Source organism: Phodopus roborovskii, unplaced genomic scaffold, assembly GCF_943737965.1.
Source record: "Phodopus roborovskii unplaced genomic scaffold, PHOROB, whole genome shotgun sequence".
Taxonomy (NCBI): domain Eukaryota; kingdom Metazoa; phylum Chordata; class Mammalia; order Rodentia; family Cricetidae; genus Phodopus; species Phodopus roborovskii.
The window spans coordinates 32,890,703-32,918,135 of NW_026126407.1; the positions used below are offsets into that span (position 1 = coordinate 32,890,703).

General features: G+C 46.8%; 2 protein-coding genes across 6 annotated transcripts in view; one reads left to right on the forward strand and one right to left on the reverse strand.

Annotated features, from left to right (window-relative positions):
• Positions 1-27,433, forward strand: part of Cyfip2 (cytoplasmic FMR1 interacting protein 2) — a 117,529-nt gene that overhangs the window by 63,482 nt on the left and 26,614 nt on the right. For all 5 annotated transcript variants that reach the window (XM_051180865.1, XM_051180869.1, XM_051180866.1 and 2 more), the window contains 5 exons: positions 2,136-2,335; positions 4,845-4,932; positions 21,173-21,316; positions 23,179-23,269; positions 24,264-24,394. In XM_051180865.1, the coding sequence (XP_051036822.1) occupies positions 2,136-2,335; positions 4,845-4,932; positions 21,173-21,316; positions 23,179-23,269; positions 24,264-24,394 (654 nt within the window). The remainder of the gene's footprint in view (positions 1-2,135; positions 2,336-4,844; positions 4,933-21,172; positions 21,317-23,178; positions 23,270-24,263; positions 24,395-27,433) is intronic.
• Fndc9 (fibronectin type III domain containing 9) lies at positions 6,929-9,978 on the reverse strand. The gene is made up of 2 exons (XM_051180897.1): positions 9,728-9,978; positions 6,929-7,663 (listed from the first exon to the last, which is right to left on the reverse strand). The coding sequence occupies exon 2, from the start codon at positions 7,654-7,656 to the stop codon at positions 6,976-6,978; it is 681 nt and encodes a 226-aa protein (XP_051036854.1). The 5' UTR covers positions 7,657-7,663; positions 9,728-9,978; the 3' UTR covers positions 6,929-6,975.

Here is a 27,433-nt window from a genome sequence, read left to right on the forward strand (position 1 = left end):
CTAACACAAGTTTATGAAACTTAAAATCTTAGAATGATAGGACAAGCTTGTTCCCTAGATCTCATTATTTCCCCCCAAACAGGGTGCCCCAAGCAGTGTGCCAAAAGAGCTCAGTAAATGGGAACAGAGATGCAGGAACCAGCTCAGTCCAAGAGACAGAAGCAGAGAGCTGAGTCTGTTCTCTGCCTTTCATTTTTTTTTTCTTTTCTTTGTACAGAGACTAGGAACATTTTTCTTAACTACCACCACTCAATGGTGGTCGAAATCTAAATTTTCATATTCTTTGGGGACACTTAGGGTCTGCCATCCCTAGCCCATTGGAGCATGACAACAACCAGATGGTGTCAAAGCACCAGGCTCAACCCTGTATTATGGCCTCTCTGCTCTAACACACATAACCCATCCTCCAATACTGCCTTTTGCACCCCAATTAGTGTCCCATTCTTGTCCTGCCTGGCTCCATTGCCGTTAATGTTTTCAGTGTTTATCTGCATCCCTTCATTACAGCCATTCAGTCTGAGTTCCAGAGGACAAGCTGCAATGTCAGAAGTGTGGGCTGAGGCCTTGACTCTACCAAAGTGGACTTGTCAAGTTGGGGGGCTGTGGGGAGGCTGTGGCTAATGAGAAGGGAGCCAAGTCTTTGGCCACTGACTCACTGAGCTCCCTGGGAAAGCTGGCCCATGCCGTCTCAATATGGTTTTAGAATATAAAGATTGACCTCCAACATCCTGCATCTCTTCAGGCAGCTGTATTAAAGAGATGAAGGACTCATTATTTGGGATCCAAAGACCCAGAATGCCATCCAAGGCATGCTTTTATAGTCCTTGTGTGACCTTGGGCATGTTATTGGCCTTCTCAGCCTCTGGTTCTCCCCTCTGTAACAAAGCTGGCTTCACCAAAGCGTTGCCAGAGTAGCCTCAGATTCCCAAGAACTTGAGTTTTCATCTGTCTATTTAGACTTTGATCCTTTCAGATAGTAATGATTGACAAGTTGCAGAACAAGAAATGAAACCCAACTAGAAGGGTTTCCTTGTCATTTCATTTTCCGAAAATCACAGCTTCCCATTGTGCAAACCGGAACTCTGAGCTCATCCTCTCCTTTGCCTGAAAGTGGAACTCCAAATGGTCAGAGCCTATGGCGCACACAAGTTCCTGGTCACTGGGGCTGAGTACAGACTACACGTGCTTTGAGTGACTTGGGACCTGCAATCCAAAAGAGGAGCCATTCTATCCCCACCACACACACACACACACACACACACACACACACACACACACACACACAACATTTCCCCTTTAAAAATTCCAATGGTTGTTTTCTTTTGTTTTGTTTTGAGACAGGGTTTTTCTGCCCTGGCTGTCCTGGAACTCACACTGTAGACCAGGCTGGCCTTGAACTCACAGAGATCTGCTTGCCTCTGCTGAGATTAAAGGCATGCACCACCATGGGCTTCCATTGGTAATTTGATCATGGTTAAGAATGTTACCTTGAAGCCCTGATCCTGGATCTGGAGCCAAGTTCCTTGTCTTCTCAATGCCTCATTTTTCATATGTATAAGGAGTGCAGCAATACTGGCATATGTATAATTAGAACACACTAATTAGGTTAAAGCACACATTGCCGAAATTAGGTGATGCTTGATCTAAGAACCTAGAAATATCATATTCCAACTGAATAATTGGCTCTAAGTAGGTGGTAGCTCCTGTTTGACACTTCCTGCTGGACAGAGAAGTAACCTCTGCTGAGATGCAGTCATGTATCACTGGTGACACTGACACTAAGAGACGGGCTTTTTCCTCACCAATTAGGAAACCAGAAAGCACAAAGACATGCTTTCTACCCAGAGGGCTGCAGATGGGGTTTGTACACGGTCTGAGATCTTCCAGGTTACATGTAGCCTCCCTGCCCTATTCCGTCCCAAAAGTATCAGAAGAAGGGGCCATTGTTCTGTGCCACTGCAGGGAGTTCTAGTCCTTATATAGGAGGTCAGGAGGCCATCGGGGGGGGGGGGAGGTCTCCCCCAGATATAAGGAGTATGTGTGTGTGGGTGGCGGGGGTGTGGGCGGATGGGTGCATGCCTGCATATGTTTGTTACCTGCCACGCTTTAGCAGTCTCCGGTTTTCTCACTGTCAGGAGCTAGAGTGGCTGCTGGAGATTAACCGGCTCACACACCGACTCCTCTGTAAGCACATGACTCTAGACAGCTTCGATGCCATGTTCCGAGAAGCCAATCATAATGTGTCTGCTCCTTATGGCCGCATCACCCTGCATGTCTTCTGGGAGCTGAACTTCGACTTCCTCCCCAACTACTGCTATAATGGATCCACAAACCGGTAAGGGAACCCTGTGCAGGGGCCACTGGGCAGGGCAGGAAAAGAGGTTAGCTTAGCACTTCTGTTCATTACTGTGACAAGTGTTTGCATGGAGCCCTTCCTGGGTATGAGCTCTTACTGGAAGTAACAACACCATGGTGAGCTACCAGATAGCAATCCAGCTGCTTGGAGCCTTCTAACCAGACTTGGCCCTATCCAGGAAAGAGACGACCCCCAGTGTAGGCTTTCTCCTCCAAGAACGTGATGCAGGAGGTGAGCTATAAAATATTGGCAGGAATAAGTAAGGCAAGCAGCAGAAGTCTGTAATGGGCTACATGACTAAAGCTGGGATGAAGGCAACACTTTAGGGAGTTGGGAGTGGATAAGAGGATAAAGGTGGCCTGTAGAGGGCACAAACTCACAGATTAACACTAGAAAAACCAGAATTGTTAAACATGCAGGCTTTTTTTTTCTTCAGTGGAAGAAATCGGCACCTGTTTCCCATCCAGAAGGCTGGGAACAGATGTGCTAATACCTGGTAATCTTTGCTAGTCTATAAAGCCAGCCCTCGTTTAACCCCCCCCCCCCATAATTCTGAGAGATATTTCTCAGTCGCTAGAACTCATTCTTATGACAGAGGACCCCGTCTTTTGCAAAAGAGTTTACTGTTGAGCTTATTACAAACTGTTCCTCCCCAGGTTCAGAGTACTGTTTCTCAGTCAATAGAGCCCATCCTTATGTAAGAAGTACATGTACTATGCATCCTCCATCAATAGACTAAGCCATCCTTGTGCTTATTACAAACTGTTCCTCCCTAGGCCTTTTTCCTGAGCACTGTTCCTCAGTCAATAGAGCCCATTCTTGTGGGGAAAGTCACAGGTGCTTTGCTAAAGACATGTACTGGGAGTCTTGATGCAGCCATGCCTAAAACTTCGTTGTGATAATTGTCACAAGGAACCATTTCCCCAAAGTCTTGCTGTGTTCAAATGTTGTAAAAAAATAAACCACCTAGTGTCAGATTCCAGGAGTTTTGGCCCAGTGTTGGCTAACTAAAGTCCAGCCAGAATCCAAGTTTCATTCTCCCCTCATCTGGATCGCTTCCCTGCTGGCCATAATGCATGCAGGGATCCCTTCAGCAACCATGAAAGATGCAGTAGGGGCAGACTGAAGGCTCCATAGGCCATAGTAAGATCATCACCTGGGAGAGTTTGATGAAGGGCAGTGCTCTGATCACATTGTGCATTTGTAAGGCCATGCACTTACCTAGACATGTAACTGCAATACAGGCCTCTTTGCAGAGTAGAACTTTGCCTCCTGGAAGGAGCAGGTAGCTCTGGAGAAGGCACCAGAGCTGAGGAGGACAGAAGGATGGGTGGAAATGTGTGTAGGGTGACATCTTTGAACCCCTGGAGCCTGGATGGGGTGTACTGAATCCACGCTAAATGAATGGAAGGGTATGAGATGATGCCATACACAGATGCCCCTGAATCTGTGCATTGAGCAAGACATGCCAGCTTTATAAAGGTTTGACTTTATAGCACATTTGAGTCAGGGCTACACGCTAAAGCCTGCCTACAAACTATATATCCTATCTTGTAACAGTACATGACCTGAGACTGGCTGTGAGCAGCCCACGTACTGAGAATGGTGTTGCCATCTTTGTTTTGGGGATGCTTTGTCATCACCCCTCCCCCACTTTTGAGTGTGTATGCTGTTGTGTACATGTATGTATGTTTGTATATATGTGGGCACACAAATGTGTGGGTGTGCATGCATGTGCTACATGGAAGCCCCAGATTGATGACAGGAGTCACCCTCAGTGGCTCTCCCATTTTTGGCTCTCTCAATCAACCCATAGCTGGCTTGTTCGGCTAGGTTGGCTAATGACCTTCCTCTGGGGATCCCCTGAGTTCACCTTCTACCTTCCCAGGCTAGAACTACAGGGGAGAAGCTACACCCACCAAGCATTTTTCTGTGGGATCTAGGGAATCCAGCTTTGGTCCTCATCCTGATATGGCAAGTGCCTAATGGCTGAGCCATCGCTCCAGCCCAGCATTGCCATCTTGAGTTGCTGATTAGCAGAAAATCCAAAGAGGAAGAGTCTTGAAGATGATTTAAACTCACAGCTCTGCTGGATCATAGGCTTGTTCATTTGGGTGCTGTTGCTCATGGTGTTTTCCTGCTCAGGGGCAGAGCTGAGTCCCTGTTGCCAAGACATCTGGCCTGCAATGCTGGCCTCTTAGACAAGAGTTTACTGGAGCCCCAAAGAAGGCCACCTTCAGACCTAGCACACCCTGACTTCTGTGCCTCCTGGGCTCCAAGTTTCCCCATTTTCAAGAGGAATAGGAAAGTGCACAGTAATGGGGGTGGGGGTGGGGAGTGAGGCAGTATCAGAAGAACACAGCTCCCTTGTTGGCAGCCATCTAGGACATGCTGTAGGTGTCAGTGGGGAGGGGCTACTGCACTCTCCTGTCCCTTGAAGGGTGTCACTGAGACTCTGTTAACTGTTTCTCTGTCTCTTTTCTTCTAGTTTTGTCCGAACTGCCATCCCTTTCACCCAAGAACCACAACGAGATAAACCCGCCAATGTGCAGCCTTATTACCTCTATGGATCCAAGGTAACTAGTCATGTCCCATCCCACCTGTGCCAGACACAGTGGAGGGGAGAAAAAAAAAAAAAACAAATAGAAAGCTGGTGCCAGGATCAGAAAAGCCACCCAACGCTGTGGTGTTCAAGAGAGCCAGACAGAAACCACTGCAAGTACATTCATCTTTATTGGTTCACAGCGCTAGCAGTGGTGGAGTGAGCAAGCTCTGGGCTGGGGAACTGGGTGGGAGCTGAGGTGAGGGGTGAGTACTACGCTGAGGTCCGTGTATGGGGTATATGGGGCTTCTCCTTGTGGTTTCCCAGATTTTCCCAAATCTTGGTTGACTCAATATAACATAGTCTGCGGCGATTCTGGACTCTAAATATAAGGGGTTTACAGACAGCTTGAAGGCCATTGTAGATGTCTGGGGAGGTCTCTGAGAGAAAGGCCTCCTCTACCTCGTGTGGCTTTTGTTCACATACACACATCCTCATTCCAAGTAATTGCCGCACAGGGTCCTTTATACGTCTCTAGTCTGTCTGCCCATTCATTCGATGCCATTTAGTATATGCCCCTTGTAGGCCAGACATGGGTCTGCATCATCAGTGTACATCAGGGGTGAAGCGACATAATCTACAACTACCTATAATTTCATGTCCACGTGTATGGTGAGGGATATCTTTCACCAAGTCCCACCAATGCCGCAATATGTATAGATTTAATTACAATAGGGACTCATGTGGGAGGAATAAAGAAAGCCATGTGAGTGAGACATGTCTCTCACCAAAAAAAGAGGCCAGTGACTTTATTGCCAACAGAACAAAATCAGCCACCTTGATCCCATTTTCAAAGTAAGCAGAGATAAGCTTGCATGAATACGATGGTGTGAGGTCAAGAGATCTTCAGATTTAGAAGTGTGGTTAACCCAGAGAAGCTCTGCATGGGGCACTCAAATGGTGTGAGGAGGGGACATAAGGGGACAGGTGTCTTCTCCAGAGGAGTCAAACTGTTTAAGGTAATTCTCTCAAACCAAGAGAAGCTTGTAACCCAGGTGTGGTAGCGTTCACCTGTCTTAGTGCTAGAGAGCCAAAGGCAGTAGGACTGCTGTGAGTTCAAGGACAGCCTGGTCTACATGGCAAGTTCTAATCAGCCAAGGCTATGTAGGGAGACTGCATCCTCAAATACACCAAGGTGGGGGGGGCAGGGGGAGGGAGCTGACAGATATCATTTGAGGTGGCTCAGACATGGTTCACAAACTAAAAAGGATGCTTCCCTTTCCAGTTCTCTTCCAAACCTTACGTTATATAAAGGAGCAGCATTTATGTTAGTGGTGATGCTTGCTTCCCTTTTGATCAAACACCGGAGAGATGGTCTTAAGCCCAGAGGCATCGGCAGGTGGAAGTAGTCATCGAATTCAATATTATTTTGCTGCATTTACTCTTACACCTGTTCCCTCCTGTTTATAGTGGCAGGGTCCTGGATTTTTGTTTATGGGGTAATACGAAGCCATCCTCTAAGAGTATGTTTTAAAGCTGAGGTCAGTTTAAATAAAAGATGTTAGGCTAATGATAAATAGTGATAAGCCAGTCTGTGGCTTTAAAAAAAAAAAAAAAAAAAATTAACCTGGAGGTGCAGGGTGTGGTATGTGGTTGCCTAGAAGTTAGAACAGGGTTTTCATCCTTTTAGAAAGAATGGCTGAAAGCAAAACTCAGGGTCCACGTCAGACTCCACATTTCTTTCTAGTGTGTCACATTCAGGTCCAGCTCCTTTTCCTCTCTGTGACACAGCCATGGCTGATTTTAGTATTGAAACAAGGTCTGCAGTTCTTAACTAGGCCTCCAAATGAACAATACTAAAGCAACGCCTTGCTTGCCCCTGACATACCTTGAGTGTCTGTGCTTTCCAGCCTGGGGAACCGTTGTCATTTGGCGTCCATCCAACCCCACTCATCCAGACAGCACTGACATTTGAGAGGAGAGAAGTGGGTGGCCTATAGACAGATTTTCACATAGCACACACTATAGAGAACAATTTAGGCTGTGTGAAATGGGTGGTCTCCTCCCCATTGCTCGCTCACTCTCTGTAGTGAGGCAGTATGGCTGGTTGGTCACCACCCTCCCTTGCTAAGGCCACTGCACCCAAGGCATCCTGGTTGGCTTCGGCTTCTGGTTCAGCTTCTGCTCTGCCCCCAGAGTTCTTGCGTGACAGTTCCACAAGGGGGAGCCCTTGCAGATCTTCTTCCCTCTGACCCAGAGCTGGGGCTTCCTCTGGCCATCTTACCAACCCATTGGCTTCCTCCATGTGGCCAGCTCTGTAAGACCATCGAGGCTCATGACAACGGATACACCAGAACTGGAGGCAGATGAAGGCCAGCACAGCAGTGAAGCATGCCAGCAAAATGGCCATCAGCACCCAAAGGGAAATTTGGGGGTCTACCAGGGAGCCCCCTGCGGCTAGTGGACTCTTATCCAGGGTGTGGAACATGGTACAGTAGTGACTGTATGGGAAGGCAGCCTTCTTGCAGCTGATACAGAGGAAGTAGAGAGTGGAAGGGGCAAGGTGTTCCAACGCCACAGAGGTGATGGTTCGAGGCACCTTCTCCTCGTGATGGAAGCTGTAGCGCAGGTAGCCAGAGAAGATACTGTTCCAGTTGGGCCTGTACATAATATGGTAATAGTCCTCCAGGCAGGGCTCTGAGGATGACCAGGAGATGATGGCTCCCGTGTAAGACACGTTCCCAACCTCAATGTTCATCCCGGTTCTGGAACCAAATCACAGTGAAGAGTGACATACCCCCTACGTCAATGTTTATTTAACATAATGTAGCCAGTGCAGACTGAGCCTTTGAGATGGCCACAGACACGGGCTCCATCATACAGACAGAAAAATGGAGACCCAGAAGTTAAGCTATGTGAGCCAGCTAACGAGGTAGAATACAAGTGGGAGTGAGAGCTGGCTGGCTCATGACAAACATTGTCACCGCCGTCAGGCCTGACTAAGATGCACCCACAGGGCCCCAGCCACACTCATGCTGGCTGAAATCCATTACTGACAACATTGATGCCAGCCCTTACAAGCACTGGCAATGTGCAGAGAGATCAGGAGGACGTACCTTACGATTCTCAGATCAGTCTCTTCCTGACCCTGACTCTGCCGTGAGTGCTATGAGCCATTACCTAGAACATTCTGCCCAGTGTCTGGTTTGGGTTTTTTGTTTGTTAGTTTGTTTTAGACTCTGATTTGTGTTTCCCATGTCTAGTAGAGATTCACTGTGGCACCCTCCTGCCTAAATCCTACCTCAGAGCTTCTGGTAGTGTTTTGTTTTGTCTCAGGGTCCAAAGCACCAAGAAATTAGTTTCTCAGGTCAAGGTTGTCAGCTCCTAGGACAGCTTAACTTCTAATAGTTCCAGTACCATGACTTTTATAACTATGTAACCCAGTGGTTCTCAACCTTCCTAATGCTAAGACCCTTTAATACAGTTCCTTGTGCCTTGGTGACCCACAACCATAATTTTGTTGTTGTTGTTGCTACTTTGTAACTGTAGTTTTATTACTGTTGTGAATGTAATATAAACATCTGGGTTTTCCAATGGTCTTAGGTGTCCCCTGTGAAAGAGTTTTTCTACCCCCAAAGGGGTCACGTCCCTCAGGTTGAGAACCACTGGTCCAACCACTCACACAGCAAGTAAGCAGTTGCTGAATCCAGGCTCTGTTAGGTGACTTCTCACACAATAATAGACTCCATCCCCATCCTAAACATTAGCAGGCTGGCATCTCAGCTAACAGGAAGAGAAAGGACTTAGCCACTGGGTTTAGAAACAGAATGGTACTGCCAGATGAAGTGCCAACAGGTCAGATGAGCCCCGTTCAGCTTGCCAGCCTTGCTGCTTTCGTAACCGAGACATCAAGGCTTTGGGTTTTTCTTTTATTCTGTCTGAGGAATTTCCTCTGATCACAAATCTAGAGACAACGGTAGTCAACCTTTATATGTTCCGCTGACCATCTTTCCTGCCTTGTTCTGCACCCCTTCTCTGAAGCCAGAAGTGCAGATTGCATTGAAGGTTGAAAAGACACCATAAAAAGCAGTTGGTCAGACCGTAGCCCCAAGTGAATACTAAGGCAAACTGATTTCTGTTTTTATGCTTGTGTTCTTAGGGTAGATGAGCTGTGGAGAAATGTAGCAGTGTGATGCAGTTTTTCAGTCTTTGATTTTCTTCTCTAAATGCTTGGGAGAGAAAATCACTCCTTTCCTTGGCTGAGAATTTCTGCCCAGTAAATGGGAATCGACAAAGATGAGACAGGTGTGTGCAGATCCTCCCAGAGGAGACTGTTGGGAAGGAGACTGATTTACTCTCCCTCCTTGGTCTCGTCACACATGCTAACCTCCCCACACAGGGACCCCCACACCCAGCAAACACACTTCCAACTGCTGTAAATGGGGCAGAATTCATACCCTATAATACACAGCACCGTTCTCTGTAAAAAAAAAAAAAAAAAAAAAAAACCCTCCCATCGAGGTAATTGGGAATCCCATCTTCACATATGCCTTTCCTTCTATTTGCCTCCTCTGCTACTGGCTATGTTATAGCCTGAGTTCCTTGCAGCAGACATTTTTAGGAGCTTCTACTAAGGGTGCCAGCAGCATCTTCAGCTTCCAGAGATAAGCCCATCCCCCACCACTACCCATATTTATTTTTTCTTCCTGCCTTTTGTTGTTAAACTCTTCCTGGTTTTAGCTATTCAGTTCCCACAGCCTGGCCCTACTCCAAGCAGCATGGAAGGAAAAGCCATTTTCATTTCTAAGACAGTCATGCGTGTCTCTTACCTGATGCTGGCAGTATTTATGGTTAGACTTCTTCCTCTGAGAGTGGACCAAATCCGAGATGATGTGCTTTTCCCTCCTCCGCACTAGGCTCTCCTGGATGTCTCTCTCATCGCTGAGTAATGCCACTGTCGCCCCCGATGCTCACATTATTCATTTCTTCAGATCAGCATCATTCACCATGGCAACCAGCAGGCATCTACGCACAATGCTTTCAGGGACCAGTCTGAGAAGGCTTTTGCCCAGTGAGAGGAGCTTTGTAGGTTGATCTCCACAACACCACATTCTTCTGGTGCTCCTGTGTTTTCTCTGTAGTTGGCGTGGTGTGTGTGTGTGTGTGTGTGTGTGTGTGTGTGTACGTGTATGTACATGCACGCGTGTGCACAGTGCACATGTTATACCTATGCAGAGATCAGAGGGCAGCCATGAGTGTCATCCCTCAAGTACTGCCTGCTTTCTGTTTGAGACAAAGTCTCTCATCAGCCTGAAATTTCACCAAGCAGGCTAAGGATAGCTGGCCAGTGGCTTTTGCTAGCTCTCAGATTGCAGATTTACATGGGTCCTGGGAATTGAACTCAGGTCCTCAGGCTCATCAAGGCAAAGGGTTTACTGCTGAGCCATCTCCCAGGCTGGCTTCATATTCCATGTAGATCTTAATATGGATAGTGGTTTCAAAATGCAGAGACGCTATTCTCGGTTCCACAGGGAACTGTAAATTCATTCCCCTTCTCTCCCATCCTACTTTTCCACTGTAACTCTTCCCCTATCTGTATGTCCTCTCCTCCTTCTTGTCATTCCCTGTATTGTCCTCATGTTATGGTTCTGGGCACGATTCTTTTTGTTATCTGGATCCCGGTTCCTCCATCTATAAAGCTATGAATACAACAGGAGGAAATTATGGGCCCTAACATTTCGAATGCCTGTGCCCTTGTCAAGATTGCTCAACCATTATAGCCCCCAAAACTGGGTTGAATAGTGGCCCCTCAATGTCAACGTCAGAACATGCCTTATTTAGAAGTAGACTTTTTGTGGGTGGTAATTAGTGAAAGATCTCAAGGTGAAATCACCCTTGATTAACTCTGCTGACTGGAGTCTCCCTGAGGGAAAGGAGAAGGGTTGCACAGAAGGAGACACATAAAAGGCCGAGGCTGTCTGGAGGCAGAGGCGGGAATGGGAGCGATGGAGCCATAAGCCAGTGAGCATCAGAAGCCGGGAGAACAAGGGAAAGCCCACCCTTAGAGCTTGTGAAGGCAGCGTGGTCTGCAAACATGTTGATTTCAGGCTTCATGTCTACAGAGCTGTGAGAAAATACATTCTGTCACTTTTGTGCCATGTGTGCTGATTTGTCACAGCAGTCTAGGAATTTAGCAGAGTTCTCCTTCTGTTTGGGCTCACTCACAGTCAGCTTTGCCGTTCCCAGCACAGACATCGGAGCAGCTGCTTGCCACTCAGTCACCTGGGATCGACATGAGAAATGGCAACAGTTTAATGTTCCTAGGGCAGATGGTGCCCAGTATGCCTTTTCTCCAAGGACTCCTGACTGCACCTCCACCCTTCCAGTTATCCCACATCCCCTCTTTGGGTCCCTCAACATTACAAGACTATATCAACATCATCTGTACAGGAGCCCCAAGCATATCCGAAATGGAGGGTGGGGATGAGCTCGTATGTAGGTAGGGTGTGGGTGTGTTTAAGAGTGTGTGCCTGTGTGCATATGCGTGTGTTCAGGTGTGTGTGTGTGTGTGTGTGTGTGTGTGTGTGTGTGTGCAGATGCATGTGAGTATGTGTGTGTCTCCATGTGGAGGCTGAAAGCTGATGTCAGATGACTTTCTCATCATTATCCACCTTCTATATTGAGGCAGGGTCTCTTACTTGAACTTAGAGCTTAACACTCTAAGTTGAGCCAGCTTGTTTTAGGGATCCCCTGTCTCAGCCTCTGGTGTGCTGGGATTACAGGCAAGCCCCAGCATTTACATGAATGCTAAACCCAGCCCTCACACTTTGCCCTGAGAGCCCTAGATCTGGATTTCCTAACCATGCCCCTGCCCCCTTGTGTTTTAGTGCCTCTCTACAATGGACCTCAGAGGATGCACCTATGTACTTCCATAATTATGGGAGCTAAAGAGTTCATTTAAAGAAAAGAAAACTGGTCACATGAGCCTATAGAGAGTAGGAAACAGAAGAAAAGTAGGCAACAGGTGCAGTTGAATAGGAGGGATAACTTCTAAACTTCTATAACATGGTAGGATAGTTGTGATTGACAGTGGTTCATTACTTCAGAGTAACTAAAGAAAGGATGTTGAAGTGTCTGAGGTATGGATATGCCAGTCATCTCTGCAGTCTATGTGCACTGAATGTCACGCTGTATCCCTTAAATACCTACAATGACTATGCACCAATTAAAGATAAAATATATTTTTAAAAAGTCAGCTTCTTCCACCTTGGTTCTTGGACAAAGCCTCCAAGTAAAGCTGTGAAGGTCACCCGCTATGAGCCATAGCTGTAATCATAAAAAGTCAGGAGAAGCTGCCTAGTGAGTCACCAGCTGCCTGGCCGAGGGGCTCTGGAGGCGTGGAGTCCCAGGGTACACAGTGTTCTCCATCCAACAGGTGCTCTTGGCCTTCTCTTGCCATTCAGTCTTCCCGGGACCTGCCCTTAAATCTGCTGTGGGCATGCACAGGGCAGGTCACCTCTCAAATGCAAATGGTGATGCCCCACAGAGCAGAGGCCCTCTCTCCACAGAAGGGCCAACACTGCGGTTTGCAGGTGTCCTTTCAAAGGTTATTGTGAGCGGGATAAAAAATACCAGAGTTAGCTTGAGAAGGGGCATGGAAAAATTCCATCCTTCCTCCACAGAGTGGGAGTCTGTTTCTGAGCCCATAGGCTCATCATTTGAGGAATTGAGAGGGTCAGAGCATGTGAGGCCCAGCAGCTCCCTCATCTCGTAGTCCCAGAGAAGAAGGGATTGGTGGTACATGTATCTCAGTCTGTAGAATGTTTCCTCCACCAGATGTGGGGGGCTCACACCTGTAATCAAAGCACCCCAGAGGTGGAGGCAAAAGGGTCAGAAGTTCCAGGTCATCCTGGCCTATGGGAAGTTGTCTCAAAAAGAGAAGGGAAACAAAATCCCAAGAGAAGACATGGCATCCCTCAGGCCGCATGACTTCAGTAGTTACCTCTTGTCTGCAGCACCTGAGCCAGGGAACCTTTCAGCCAATGAGACAGTTTATCCCATTCTGTCTCCACCATCAGGCTATACCTCCCACAGCATGTACAACTGTGGCCTCCAGCCATGGGGCCAGGCGCTTCCCAGTTGATTGTGTGTGTCAGTGGCCAATTCCTCTCAGAGGAAATCAGCCTTGACTGGGGGTGGGGTGGGATGGGGGTGGGGTCCCTGACTCCTCCTGACAGTGAAGAAATGACCTGAGGGTATGCCTGTATCCAAGAGCTGCATTTGTACTTGGGAAAGGTACAGTATCCAGGCAGCGGGCCTTAGAAAGGTGGTCCTCGACCTTCCTAATGTGTGGCCCTGCTTCTTCCTTGGATAGTTGGCTGCCATCTGCCAGAGGAGAGGGAGCCCAAGGGTCAGATGGCTTGCTAGACAGCTCTCTGGGGAGGCAGTCTAAGTGTTATGATTCCTGTTTATTTCAGAAAGAAAAGGGAATGTAAAGGCTGGGGACAGTGGTCAGAGCATCACCTAATTTGCATTAAGTGGCAGGCTCCTATAATAAGGCTTCCTATGTGACAGCAGGGTCCTATAGCAAAGCTGCTGGTACAAGTCTTAGTTACTGTATGTGCAGCAGGGGAAAGGCTCCTAGCAGGAAACTGTTCTAAGTGTCATGCAAAAGACAAACCAGGCATCCAAAGACATTCTCCAGATAAAGGCAGGTAGAGAGTAGGAAGTCTCCCCCAAGAGGAAGTTCCCATGTTGCTTAGCTTTTGGAGAGAGCTGCCAGGCCATGATAGACTGCAAACTCTGACCAGCAAGGCCTCCCAAAACACTAGCATTTCCCCCCTCATGTTGTGGTGACTCCCAACCATAAAATTACTTTTGTTGCTTCTTCATAACTGTAATTTTGCTATTATGAATAGTAATGTAAATATCTGATATGAGCACTCCTGTTAAAGGGTCATTCAAGCCCCCCAAAGGGGTTACAACCTACAGGTTGAGAACCACAGCTTTAGAATATCCAACTTAGAGGCAAATGGCACAGTCATTCTGTCTCTTGTGCCTTGACTCACTCAATTATACAGTCAGAATGTCAGCAATGCCTGCTTCATTGACAAACTCATCCATATCTGTGAACAGTTGGACTTAAAAACAGTAGTTCTTGATATTAGGAAAAGACTGTTGGGTCTGAACCATTCTCTCACAGCTTCTCACGGCCTCTCACAGCTTCATCTGAGGCCCTAAGAAGCAAGAGTCACACTATCGATTGTAGGCACTGTCTTCTTCTCCCCCTTACATTAGCATCCTTAGTTTTAATGTTTTAGTGCATATACTTGTATATAAATGAAAGAATATAAAAAGGTTCAAGGTATCACACAGCCAAAAGTAACCCCTGGAAGCATGTGGTACACATTCTGTGTTTTCTCCTTTTGCTCATATGATAGCATGGGTCTTTCTTTTTTAAGATTTATTTATTAATATATACAATGTGCCACCTACATGTTTGCCTGCATGCCAGAAGAGGGCACCAGGACTCATAATAGATAATTGTAAGTCACCATGTGGTTGCTGGGAATTGAACTCAGGACCTCTGGAAGAGCAGTCAGTGCCCTTAACCTCTCAGCCATCTCTCCAGCTCCCAGCAGGGGTCTTTTCATCATCACCACACACAGCAGAGGTGAAAATCAGGCTGACTGGACTCACAAAACCAAATTGCAGGACAATGAAACTTCAAACCGAGGTCAGGTGGTCACAGTGCCTGGGCTCCTGACTGGCCCCTGGTGGCCAGTGTCACTGTTTGTGTCCCTCTAACCTACCCTGCTTGCCTTGATGCTACCAGTCTTGAGAGGTAGAGAGACAAGGTTGTGGCATAATGTATTCCAGAATAATACGAACAAGCAAAGAACTAAGAGACTCTGCAAAGAGCATGCAGCTGTCTGAATGTAATGGAGGGAATTGGGGAAACAGTAGCTTAGAGCAAGGGGACTGTATCCAGCAAGCCTTTTCTCTGCTGAACATCCTGTGCTCTGGAGTCCAAGTACACCTGCCTCAGGAACAACACACAGGAGGATGCCATCAAGATGAATGTATGAGCTGATTCTTTAAAAAAGATCATCTCTACAATATCATCAAACTAGCTTCAGAACGATACAGATTTCAACACAAATTATTCATTCTTTTAATCATTTCCCAAGAACATTCCGACCTTTAGACACAGTTGGTGTTTCTATTTGTTAGCATGTTCATCACTAGCTAAGGAATGCTTCTGTCTCAGCCATGAGTTGATGGATTATAGAAACTTCATCCAGCTCTTCCAACAATCCCCATTACATCATGGTCCAGAGGGTCCAAAGTTCTTTCACCAGCTGGGTCTATCTTTATAGAGCATCTGCTCAGGAGTCAACTGTGATGAGCATTTTCTTGCCAGCCTGGTCCCATTGTCAAAGCATCAGCCCCAAATAACATATAGACACATTGTATTAATTACAATGCAGTTGGCCAATGTCTAGAGCTTCTTATTGGCTAGTAGTTCTGTCTTAATTATTAACCCATAACTACTAATATATGTATTTCTACATGGCCTTATCTTACCGAGAATGCCAGACTCACTCATCCTCTCCTCCTGAGATCACATCGTGACTCCTTCCTACGACTCCATCCTACATTTCCCAGAATCCTCCACCTCTCCTAGTCCCACCTTTCTTGCTTCCCTATTGGCCAATAGTGCTTTATTCATTAACCAATAAAAGAAGCATATTTACAGAATGGCATCTCCCATCAGTCGATACATCTCACCTTGACTGACCTGGGGTATTGCCACAAGTTTATGACACTATCAAAAAGGCCTCACAATTTGCAGTCACCACTCCTCCCCATGTCCTTGGGCTCCACACCATAGCTTCCCCCAAGCAAAACTTTTATGATTACAGTAGCTCTTGTTGGATTTGGACTTCGGGTTTCCTATTCTAAATGAAGTTGGTGTTGCCTTGCCAGCTGTCATAATAATGGTTCCCACAGACAGCCAGTCCACACACATCCTGGAACTCTTCCTGTTTTCGAGCAAAGTCTTTGCAGGTGTGATTAGTGAGAGATCAGAAAATGGGCCAAGGAACCAGCATTGTCGGTATCACAAGTGGCCTTAGAAGAGAGACAATTCCAGCAGAGGATGTGATAGGAAGCCTGCGTAAGAGACTGGATGCTAGGAGAGATGTGGTCACAAAATAGGAGTACTGGCAGCCCCTGGTAGCTAGAAGAAGCAAAGAACAGAGTCTCTGGTGGCAGACACATTAGCACTTTTGCCTCAGCTCTAGCAATGGATCTGAACCTGCAACTGGCTGGATCTGTCCTGTGAACTGCCTTATCAATGGTGGGTGCTTTACTCATAACATCCTGTCAATACTGACCTACAGTGGTTTTAGAAAGCTGAACTACAGTTGACTAGCTCACCAGCCTCAATCAGAGGCCCATGTTTGTTAAGTGAAGCTGTAACACAAACAGGAAGTTAGGATGGGTTTTAATTCCTCTTGGGAAATCTCTGAAACAGTAATTGTGATTCCAGAGCTCAGAGATGCAAAGTTCTTACAAATTGGGTTAGCTGAATAAATAGAACTCATTGTTTGGCGTGGCTGGCTGTGCTCACCACCTGGCAAGAGATGGTTTCAAGATTAAAAGTCCATATATACTACCCTTTAAAATGGTGCAGATCACCAGTGTTAGATTTGCTTGGGTTTGATTTAGTTTGGAGTTGAGGGGGGGCCACTGGGCTGGCCTTACACTTCAGATGGCCCTGCTCTTACTTCACGAGCACTGGGGTCACAGGCTTGAGCCATCTCACCTGGTGCAATGATAACTAACATTGGGTATATTTTCCTCACAGTTTTGGTTTTGTTGTTTTTTAGATGTTGGCTGCTAGTGATAATTAAGGATGTCCATCAGACCAAACTCATCTTTTTTCTCTCTTCTTAAAGTCTTGTTTGTGAGCCAGTGAGATGACCTAGTGTGTGAAAGAAAGCTCCTGCTGTGTAAACCTAATGACCTAAGTTCAAAACTGGCTCATGGAAGTTGTCCTCTGACCTCCTCCACACACTCACTGTGGCATGTGCTTGTGCATCATGCACATACAATGATAATACATAAAGTTAAATGTAAAGAAAAATGCCATTTACTTTTTCAGAAACTGCAACCTGGGCTGCCTAGTAATAAGTCCTGAGTTGGGCTGGTTTATTTCTTGTTTATCTACTTTGTGTCATCTAGGTTTGAACAAATTTTGATTTCACATGGGCTACATGGAATCTAATTAGTTTCCCATCAGACAGCAGTTGTAACCTGAGTCAGTGAGTGGAGATGGTTTGGTGTGAGAGATGAGTGCAAATGTCCAATATCCCTAAGTCACAATGCATTCCTATTTTTCTTTGCTGAACCTCAGAAAATGCCCAGGCTCCCCTATTCTCACATTTTCTCAATAGGGCCCAGCCTCCTGCTGAGCCAGCAGGTCAGAAGGGTACCCTGGGGTGTGCGTGTGTGTGTGTTCGTGTCTTTTTCTGCATGCGTGTGTTTCCTGTTGCATGCATGTGGTAGATTTGGGGGATGGGGCAGGGAGCTTGTTCACTTAGGAGGTGAAGTGGGAGTCTGCAAATTTCATGTTGGTTCTGCTGAGTCCTAAACTCCCCGTCTACACTGACAGAGGAGCGGCACCAAAGACCTCCTAAGTGTACCAAGTGGATTTGGAGGGGGGAATTTTTAACCTGTGTGTGGTAAAATAATTCCAAAGTGTTTCCCCTCTGCCTAAAACTAGGACAGCCTGCTGAACAGTCTTCAGATACCTGAAAATGTTTTTTGTGCTGCTAGGAGGTGCTTGACACTGGGAGGTCCTTGGGGGAGGAGTCAGGCTTGAGAGACTGCTGAAATGGACCAGCACCCATCAAGAAAGCAGTGGGGATTGCACTTTGGAAGAGAATGCAGGGTGCCTCTATTCCAGGCTCTTTCCTGGACAGTACTTACTTCTGTGGTGTTTTGATGATGAACACAATCTGTTTTATCAGCTGCTTCCAGATCTGATTTCTGTCATGTCTCCTTGTGGGTATAAATTAGTTCTCGTGTATTGAACATATCCATATAGAGGGAATCACTATGGTAGCCTTTGTTTCTGGGGAGTAGGGATTGAGCAAGACATTACTTTCTTACTGTTCATCAGCCAAAATAAGATTAATGAGTGCTTCTACAGGGCCTCTGGGGCCCGGCATCATGCTCACAGCTTTACATATTTTACCCATCAAACTTCAAGTACCATCTTCCTAGGGGAATCCAAGGATTTTATGTGATTTTTCCCAAGTACTTCCAACTAGTAAATTGGGTTCTGCAGGAGAATATGTGTAACTTCAAAGCCAACCTCGGTTTCATAGTGAATATCAGACAAGCCAGAGGTACATAACAAGATTCTGTCTCAAAAAAAGTAATAATAAACAATAAACAAAATAGGATCCTGGGATTTGAACCCACTGTAGCTGTGTTTAGCCTAGAGCTCATCGTGTAGTCTCAAAGCATAAAAACAGAAACTCAGAAAAGACAATTAGCTGACTGCTGCCACCACTGCCACCATCACCCATATTCATATCCTGCTGTGCAGAGCAGAAATTCCTTCCCCGGAATTACAGGAAAAGCCTGAGTCCCTGATATGAGTGGGAATGAGGGGGCTATGGGAACCAGTCAAGAACTGTGTCACATGTCTTCCTAGCCATGAGCAATGCCAAAGCTTTGTCCTCTAGTGTCTCCTGGTGTGCTAAGGCTGCAAGAGAAAATTTAAAGCATCATTCTGCAACTTTGAAAAATAACAAGTAAGTTAGGCTATGATATGAAAAGTGGGTTTTTTAAAATTACTTTTATATTGGGATGTAAGTAAAATGTGCTTGCTTTGTTTGGGCTGCAATAGCAAGAACACCATAGGCTGGGTGACTGAAATAACAAGTTCTTATTGCTTAAAGCTCTTGAGGCTAGAACATCCAAGTTCAAGATCATGGAATAGGGTGCTGGCAGATCCAGGTCTTGCCTGCAAACAGGCATCCTGGTATATGGCAGGGAGAGGGAAGAAGCTTGCCTGCCTCTTCTCATGGAGGCACTAAGCTCCATTCATTAGGACTCTAACCCACCAACATCCTCAGTTCTTCATGGGGTGTTAGGATCTCTGTGTGTGATCTGAGAGGGACACAGCAGCACGTCCATCCTTCCACAGATCATGGTTTCGTGAATCTTTACAACTATGTCCAAAATCCAGGCAAGGTGTGGAGCCTTCCCACCTTGCTTGAACTGTCTGTGCCCCTTTCCAGTCAGGTCTGTTTAGCCCCTGAAGGAGACAAAAGAATACAGAAGAATGCTTTAACATGAACCTCGCAGCCCTTTCAACATTCTCAGTTGAGAATGCTGCCTGTTGCAGAGGCACTGAGATAGGTTTAGTATGCATATTTAAAATATACATGCAGTCACAGTTTACACACTTACAGGAGTCAAAAATCGACATTAGTGGACATCATAACCAGAAGTCAGCTGTATTTCCCTCCCTACATAAGCCACCCCATACATTAAAAAAAAGACATAGGCTATGCCTTCCCCTAGGTTTAGGCAGCTTACTCTAACAGCTCCAGCAACTCGGTGTAGAATCCTGTTCTTTCTCACGCTTCATGCCTTCCTGTGTGCAGGTGTCAGCTCACTAGACACACTCAGTTGGTGAGTTAACAGTGTCCTGGTTTAGCGTGCATCTCAGTTACTGATAGGAACTCTAATTGTTCTTCACGTATCTTTACTGTGGGAGCATACTCAAACTGTGATGCTCATTTCGTGAAGGTTAGGATAATTTGTGTACGACCAAACATACTAAACTCAGAACGCAAACTTTACCCAATTAAATTTCCCCTGATGACTCAGGAGGGAGTGGAGAGTCTTGCAAGCCTCCATGTACATCAGACTGGTGGAATTTCTAACTAATCAGCTAATAGAGTAATCAGGTGCAGCCTTCTCATATCACACACGATTTTAATACCAGGTAAGAAAAGCATGCCCAGAAAGAAGGTGAAGCTTAGCTAAGAAACTCATTATCACAGGTAGATTTCAACTCCTAAAATAGAGGGAGAGGTAAGAGCGGAGATGTTAAAATCAGCCATACCTGCTTTAGAACAGTGGTTACTCACTGAGGAACTCTGTGACCTTGAGCAAACGTCTGGCTACCCAGGGCCTTATTGCCTCATCTGTGAAATGGGACTTAAGATGGTTACAAATCACAATCATTTGTTGTGTGTGTTGAATGAAAATGCCCAGGGAAGCCCAACAGAGCATGGCATGAGTGGTTGCTGTGTAGCAGCCTTTCATAGACACCAATCTAGGCTCTGACGTGGATCATGCATTCTCAGGCAGACAGGTGTCACCAACGTCTTCACCACCAACCATACCGTGAATATAACCCAGAGCCTCGTTCATGCTAGGCAAACAGGATTTCACTGTGTAGTCCAGGCTGGTCTTGAAGTCACAATTCTCCAGCCTCAACTACCTAAGTAACAGGATTATAGATGTGCACCACCACACCCAGTTCAGAAAGGTCTGTTAAGCTCTGCCTCATTCAGTTAGAGTACCCCTCAGGGTCCATAGGATGATGGGGCCCAAGGCCAGAGCTCTGAGGTCTCCTGAAGTACCCAGCCCAGCAGCTCTACTATGTATATTTTGCATGTGAGCACCTGTGACATCTTTCCTGTGTTGGACTGCTGTTTTGACACGACTAACTTAATCCAGTACCTATCGTTCACAGAGAGTGGGAAATGAAGGCTCAAAAAGCTTGCTGATCTTGCCGGGCTCTCAGATATAAATCTCCCAACTCCCAGGACTAGCCATTCCAAAACCCCCTCATATCATAGATGGAAACAGCCAAGAGCAGAAGATGGTGGCCTGTCAGCTGACATCTAATCTCCAGATACAAAACCACCTCCAGGAGAAAGGCAGCCACTCTATCCCAGAGCACAACTCAATTTGTCTGTGGACAGTTACAGGTGGCAGGTTTCCCTGTGTTCTTGATTTTGACCTTGGAGCTCTTACACCTCTCCCACTGGGAAGCAGCTTCTCTGGCCTAGTGACACTTGCTCCATCACGAATCATTGGCCACATCTCACTCCAGGACCAATGAAGGAACCCTGGGTAGCAAGATCCTATTTCTTCTATCAGCAAAATACCTGCTAGGATACCCCTCTCCTATTTCCATGTAGGAGTTCCTCACCCGCTTCCCCTCAATTTGTTTCCAGCCTCTCAACATTGCCTACAGTCACATCTATAGCTCGTACAGGAACTTCGTGGGCCCTCCTCACTTCAAGACCATGTGCAGACTGCTGGGCTACCAGGGCATTGCCGTGGTCATGGAGGAGCTGCTGAAAATCGTCAAGAGCCTGGTAAGGATGCTGCTGGGGCTGCTCCCAGCTGCAGTAGCTGTTCACAGGACTGGTTTTTCTAATCGGAAAACCAAACCCAGGTGTACCAGCTCTGCCACTTGATGTCACCCTGGGAGTCCTTGGTCCTTATTTCCTGGTAGTTTCTATACACCTTCTGGTGCATTTCTTTATATCTTTTTATATAACTTTTATTTTTATTTATATCTGTATGCACCCGCTTATCTATATGTGCATCCTGTGTATGCAGTACCCACAAATACCAGAAGAGGGTGATGGATCACCTGGAACTGGAGTTCCAAGCAGTTATGAGCCACATGATACTGGTGCTGGGAACCAAACCCGGGTCCTCAGCCAGAGTAGCAAGTGTTCTTCACCACTGGCTGTCTCTCTGACCCTACATAGACCTTGACCTGTACCTTTGCCTCCCATTTGGGGCTCAGAATTCACTCATTGTTTCCACTAACTAAATTGAGAAACCCTGATTTTGACATTCAAAGCCAGGTCACAACTCAATCTGCCCAACTATGTTCTTCATTAACTAATTTAGCATGATTGGCTGGGTGTGTAGCTCAGTTGGTACAGTTCTTGCCTGATATGTACAAGGTCCTTCGTTCAGTCCCTGGTGCTCATTCTCCATTATAAATCTGGCTGTTGTGGTAGTACCAATCTGTAAAATCCCAGCATCTGGGAGGTAGAGGTAGGGAAAACAGAGGTCCAAGATCATCCGCAGCTACATAGTAAGTTCAAGGCCAGCTTGGACTACATGAGGCCCTTTAAAAGCAAAAAATGAAAACAACAACAAAAGACTTGAGCATAGCAAATCCACAGCTCATATGCTGACCCCCCCCTTTTTTTTTTAATTCTCATGACCATGGCAGACATCTCTAATCAGTTGTCACACTTTGTGCCCTGGGGTTTCTTGCTGACCACTGCTACTAGTGTTACAGGGACTTCTATACCCCATTACCAGCTTTCTGTGAATATCCCAAGTATGGTTGGAGGAAGCTTCATTTAATTCCCTGTAGTGATGCAGAAGCAGGGCCAAAATATGGGAACAAGATTTCTCTGGAAATCTTGAGTTCCTGGAGAGAAATAATTTAGAACCAACCATGTAAGGAATAAGCCAAATTCTCTTGCTCGATCTCGTTCTTTAGGAGCAGCCATGAGAAGCCATGGGTCATTAAGGGCTGCCATGCCAAGTCCAGAGGAGAGCAGACAAATGCAGTAATGGATTAAAGATGTCTTGCCTCGGACACATGGAGGAATGTGCTATGCATTTTCCCTGCTTAAATTAGATTACATGCATTAATCTCCACAGTTCCCTGTCTGCGTTTCATTCAGCCCCCATATCATAAGCATTCCCAACCCTGAAAAAACCCATTCTTGGATACCATATATCCCTCAAAACATCTTTTCTGTCTATAAATGACAAGGGTGATGTCCCCCTCTTTTTAAATGTTTTTAAAATTATTTATTTATTCTTACTTTATATACACTGGTGTTTTGCTAGCATGTGTGTTCATATGAGGGTGTCAGATCCCCTAGAATGAGAGTTACAGACAGTTGTGAACTGCCATGTGGGTGCTGGGGCTTGAACCCAGGTCCTTAGGAAAAGCAGCCAGTGTTCTTAACCACTGAGCTATCTTGCCAGCCCCAATACACACACACACACACACACACACACACACACACACACACACACACACACACACACACACACACACACACACACCCCGCCCGCTTTTAAATGCTTTGTTCACAAGTCTCACCAGAACTCCAATATCCCACTGAGGCCCTGCATTTGGCACAGAGTTATAGACTGTAACAGTGGGCTAACTCACGCCAGCTCACTCATTTTGCAGCTCCAAGGCACCATTCTGCAGTATGTGAAGACGCTGATAGAGGTGATGCCAAAAATATGCCGTTTGCCTCGGCACGAGTATGGCTCCCCAGGTGAGTGACAGGGAGGCAATGCACACCCAGGGCAGGGCAGGGCAGGGCTCCCGCCTCCACCTCAGGAGATTTCAGTCTCTAAGTTGCCAGCCAGATGACATCCCTGGCTCTGACCACCACTGACTGGATAGCCTTCGACCTGTCTCAACCCCACAAGCAGTGGTGTCGTCCTCTGTCAGGGTGGTGAATGGTCCTGTGAGGATGCCCACTGGGCTGCTGGCCAGATGCAGTTGCACTGCGAGTGTGAGAGCATTTAAACAGCGAAGAGGAGGTTTACATGTATGGTCCTCAGCACCTGGAGCAGGCCTTCCCATCTGCCTATTTACAGGCAGTTGGTACTCCAAGTGGGGTGCCATGTGACATAGATAAACTGAGGCTGGAAATGGGTTTTGTTTTTTTTGTTTGTTTGTTTTGTTTTGTTTTTTAACCACTCAGTATGGAGAAAGACAGAAGAAGCTATAAATGTGATACCTTGTATCTTCAGTTTCCAAAAGCTAAGACACAATTTTCCACGTGAGTGTGATTGAGAACAGGAAAAGGATGAGACTATAGGCTCTGGTGTCCATGCCTGCCTAGCTGCACACTTCCTTGCTGTGTGCCTATGGGTGTGTCACTTGCCCAATCTGAACCTCATGTGAAAAAGGATCATAGTGCCTAGCTGATATTATGAGTAATAAAAGGATAGCATAGATAGATAGATATAACTCAGTAGATAATGCCTATAAATAATAATCTTGTGTCAGGAGTTCAAGTCCCTTTTGGAGGGACAGATAGGCCACAGCTGTTCTCCTTGAGACTACAGATGTATTTATTTTGCTCCAGATATTTTGTGCCAGCCTCCTGAGCTTTGTCTAATATTGACCTTTGCATGGGATCCCAACCTTAAGCTGGCATGCAGAGAGTTCCTAAGTCTAGAGCGGTGGCTTGGCTGACACAGCCCACAACCTGGCTGAACAGTGCCCATGTCACAGTGACCTCCCCTTGTGGCTCTCAGGGATCCTGGAGTTCTTTCACCATCAACTGAAGGACATCATTGAGTACGCAGAGCTCAAGACGGACGTGTTCCAGAGCCTAAGAGAGGTGGGCAACGCCATCCTGTTCTGTCTCCTCATAGAGCAAGCTCTGGTAAGTCCTGAACCCACAGAACCCATGGTGTCCCCAAGCTGGGGGGGAGCCCACACATACCCAAGGTTTCAGCTCTGACATGAACACTTTCTCTCCTGAAAGTCAGAAGGCCTCAGAGGCTGCAGAAGCTCTGGAGATACCCAGACCTGGCTCTCATGGGCTACACCCCTCATCCAGCATGGGCCACATCCCTGACTGGTGGAGCCCAGTCCTCAGAACAGGTGGTCAAGTCTTAGTAGTCCTTTCTCTTGGAAAGCACACCAGCAGCCAGCACTGGGCTGGGGGAAGAATGGACAGTAGCCAGCTGCTGCCTGCCTCCCATGTGTGCTTATGAACAAATGTAACAGGTTTGCATCTTGGTGAATGTAAGGCAAAATAATCGTAACCAAGGTGTGAAAGAGTGGCAAGAGTTTGCTATCCGAAGCAGGCAAGGAGAGTGTGGGGTCATTTCTCTGTGAACAAAGCAAGCATGGGGACTTTATCCAGGGAACCTATGCAGATACATGCAGATAGCCACATACTAAGGCCTGTTCCTGAACATGCTATGCTTAAAATCATAATTTTAGAAAATGTGTAAAAGGATTTTTGTTTTTAATATGTATGAGCATTTTGCTTGCTTGTACGTGTACCACATTATGCAGTACCTTTCAGAGGTCAGAAGAGGGCATGACATCCCCTGAAACTGGAGTTATGGATGGGCATCATTGCATGTACTGAGAACTGAACACAAGTCCTCTGCAAGAGCAGCCAGTGCTCTTAACTGCTGAGCCATTTATCTAGTTCCTGCGAAGGTTGTTTTAAAATGCCTCTAGTCATGCTCAGTTGCACCTTAAAGATTTTGCTGAAAGTAAAAGAAAATACTTTGAGGGCGCAGGCCCCCAAAGGTGTCTGCCTGGCCTAGCACTGTCATGTTGCCATGGAAATTATATTTATAATGTCAGTAGTGCTGTGGGGGCAAGCACGGGGTCCAGGGAGAGAAAAAGCAGAAGCCAGTGTGATATGTGTATAAACTGACTGCTCCGTGGTATGGTGAAGGGAAAGGTTTTTATTGTAGATGTGAGGGAGAGAACAGCCAGAGGAATCTGGAAGACTCCAGAAAAGACAGAGGAAGTAGCAGCCTGAGCCTAGTAGCCTGAAAGTACTAGCCTGGCTATGAAAAAAGCAGGAACAGAGCAGGGTGGGGCTATAGAGAGGAGGAGTGTGGGAGATCACAGATGGGGAGGAGGGAGACTGGGAGGGAAGAAGACAAAGAGAGCGTAGTCAGAATAGCAGGGTTGTAAGGGCCATGAGTAGCTGGGGAAGTTTAGGATAGGGGAGGAGGTCGGAAGGGCTAGAATGGACTCGGAAATGGGAAATGTGTAGCAGGTACTGTGACGCCCAGAGAGACTGGGGGCCAGCGTGCGCTTTGGTGTGCTCATAGACACCACTGATAGCCAGTTGTCCCCTTTGCCTTCTAGAATTTGGGGAAATAGAGTTTCCTTTGGCCCTGACAGGATGAGGACTAAGTCATGGCTTCCCTGCAGAGTGTCCTAGAGGTTGGGTGGGAACTTCATTCCAGAAGCTGTTGTAGGCAGAGGGTAGCCCTGCATCTTCAGCTCTTATGATAGGAGACAAAGGAATTACCCTGTCCTCTAATTTAAAGGCCAAAGAGAGATGTTGTGTGTGAAGTACAGGCAGCAGGAGTGAGACAGAGTAGAATCCTAATTGCTGACACAAGGATGCCTGCTCGCACAGATGCATCTCAGGAAGCCTAGGACCAGCCCTTTTTCTGGCTATGGATCATCTGCATTCCTGGCCGTGTTGGCTCAGATATGACATGCCTGAAGGCTGTGCTCTCCATGTTCTTGGCACCTGTGACTGGGGTGGTGGAAAGAAACGGGGAAGGGTACAGCCATGGGAATGGAGGGTTGTGGGGATATGTAACTCTTGAGGTACAATGGAACACACTCTGGGCATCTTCATCTACACACAAAATGTAGGTTACTAAGAGCTGACTTAACTGCTAATTGTAACTCTAGGGGAGAGATAGCAGCCCCAAATAAGAGACAGGCACCTTTGTCTTTATTCTGGAGAGGGAGATGAGCAAAGATCTCCCAAAAGGGCAACCGCATACACCGCATACGCACTGAGAGTGCGTGGACAGAGTACCAGCAGGGATGGTGAGGAACTGGGAAGGATGGGCTGTTGTAGAAGGTAGAACCTGTGTCCAAAAGGAGCAGAAAGGACCCAGGATGAACAGGCATAGAAAGGCCAAGGTAGGAGAGAGGGTGAGAGACAGCCAGGTGTCAGGTGGCCTCTGGCTGCCAGGCAGAAGCTGCCAGGGGAGGATGGCCTTATGGGCAGGCGATAGAGGACTTGACTTTTCCAAAGGTCCCGTTGGCCACAAGAAGAAAGCGGCAACTGTACAGAGAGTAAAGGACAAGGACATGGCTATTTGCAGCCTGGGCCCATGGAAGAGAGAGGTGTGGGTGGAGGGAGAGACAGCCAAGGCAGATACAGAAAGAAGGAAGCAGCTGTGAGGGCTGAGAGGATCATCCCCTGGTGGTTGTACCATCCCAGGCGTGCCTGAGCATGCCACGGTGTCTGTCCTCAACCTAATTTGGGGCACTTGGACCAGCTGCTGTCAGGCCCTCACTGTCTGCAGAAGCTCTGAAATGGCCCTGTGGTGCCTCTTCTGTGGGGAGCGATTGTATTCTCTTTTAAATAGACCCTGGAGACAGACAGCTAAGGGTTCCTTTCCTGGTAACAGGTTCTTTATACAGGTCAGTGGGCCTGGGTTGCTATAGCAACATAGCCTTCAGAAGTCACCGGGATAAGTAGTAAAAAATTGTTCAGGGGCTCAAGAGTGTAAGAAGGTAGAAGATGGGAGTGGGGGAGGAGGACATGCGAGCCCCTCCCTTCAGGAAAAGCTGTGAGTGAGAGCCTGCATTCGAACCAGGAGGTCATGATACCTTCACAGGCTAACCTTGGAGGAAATATCTCTCCCAGCTCCATCACTAAGGACAAAAGGACCACCCAGGATCTAAATTCACCTAGCTG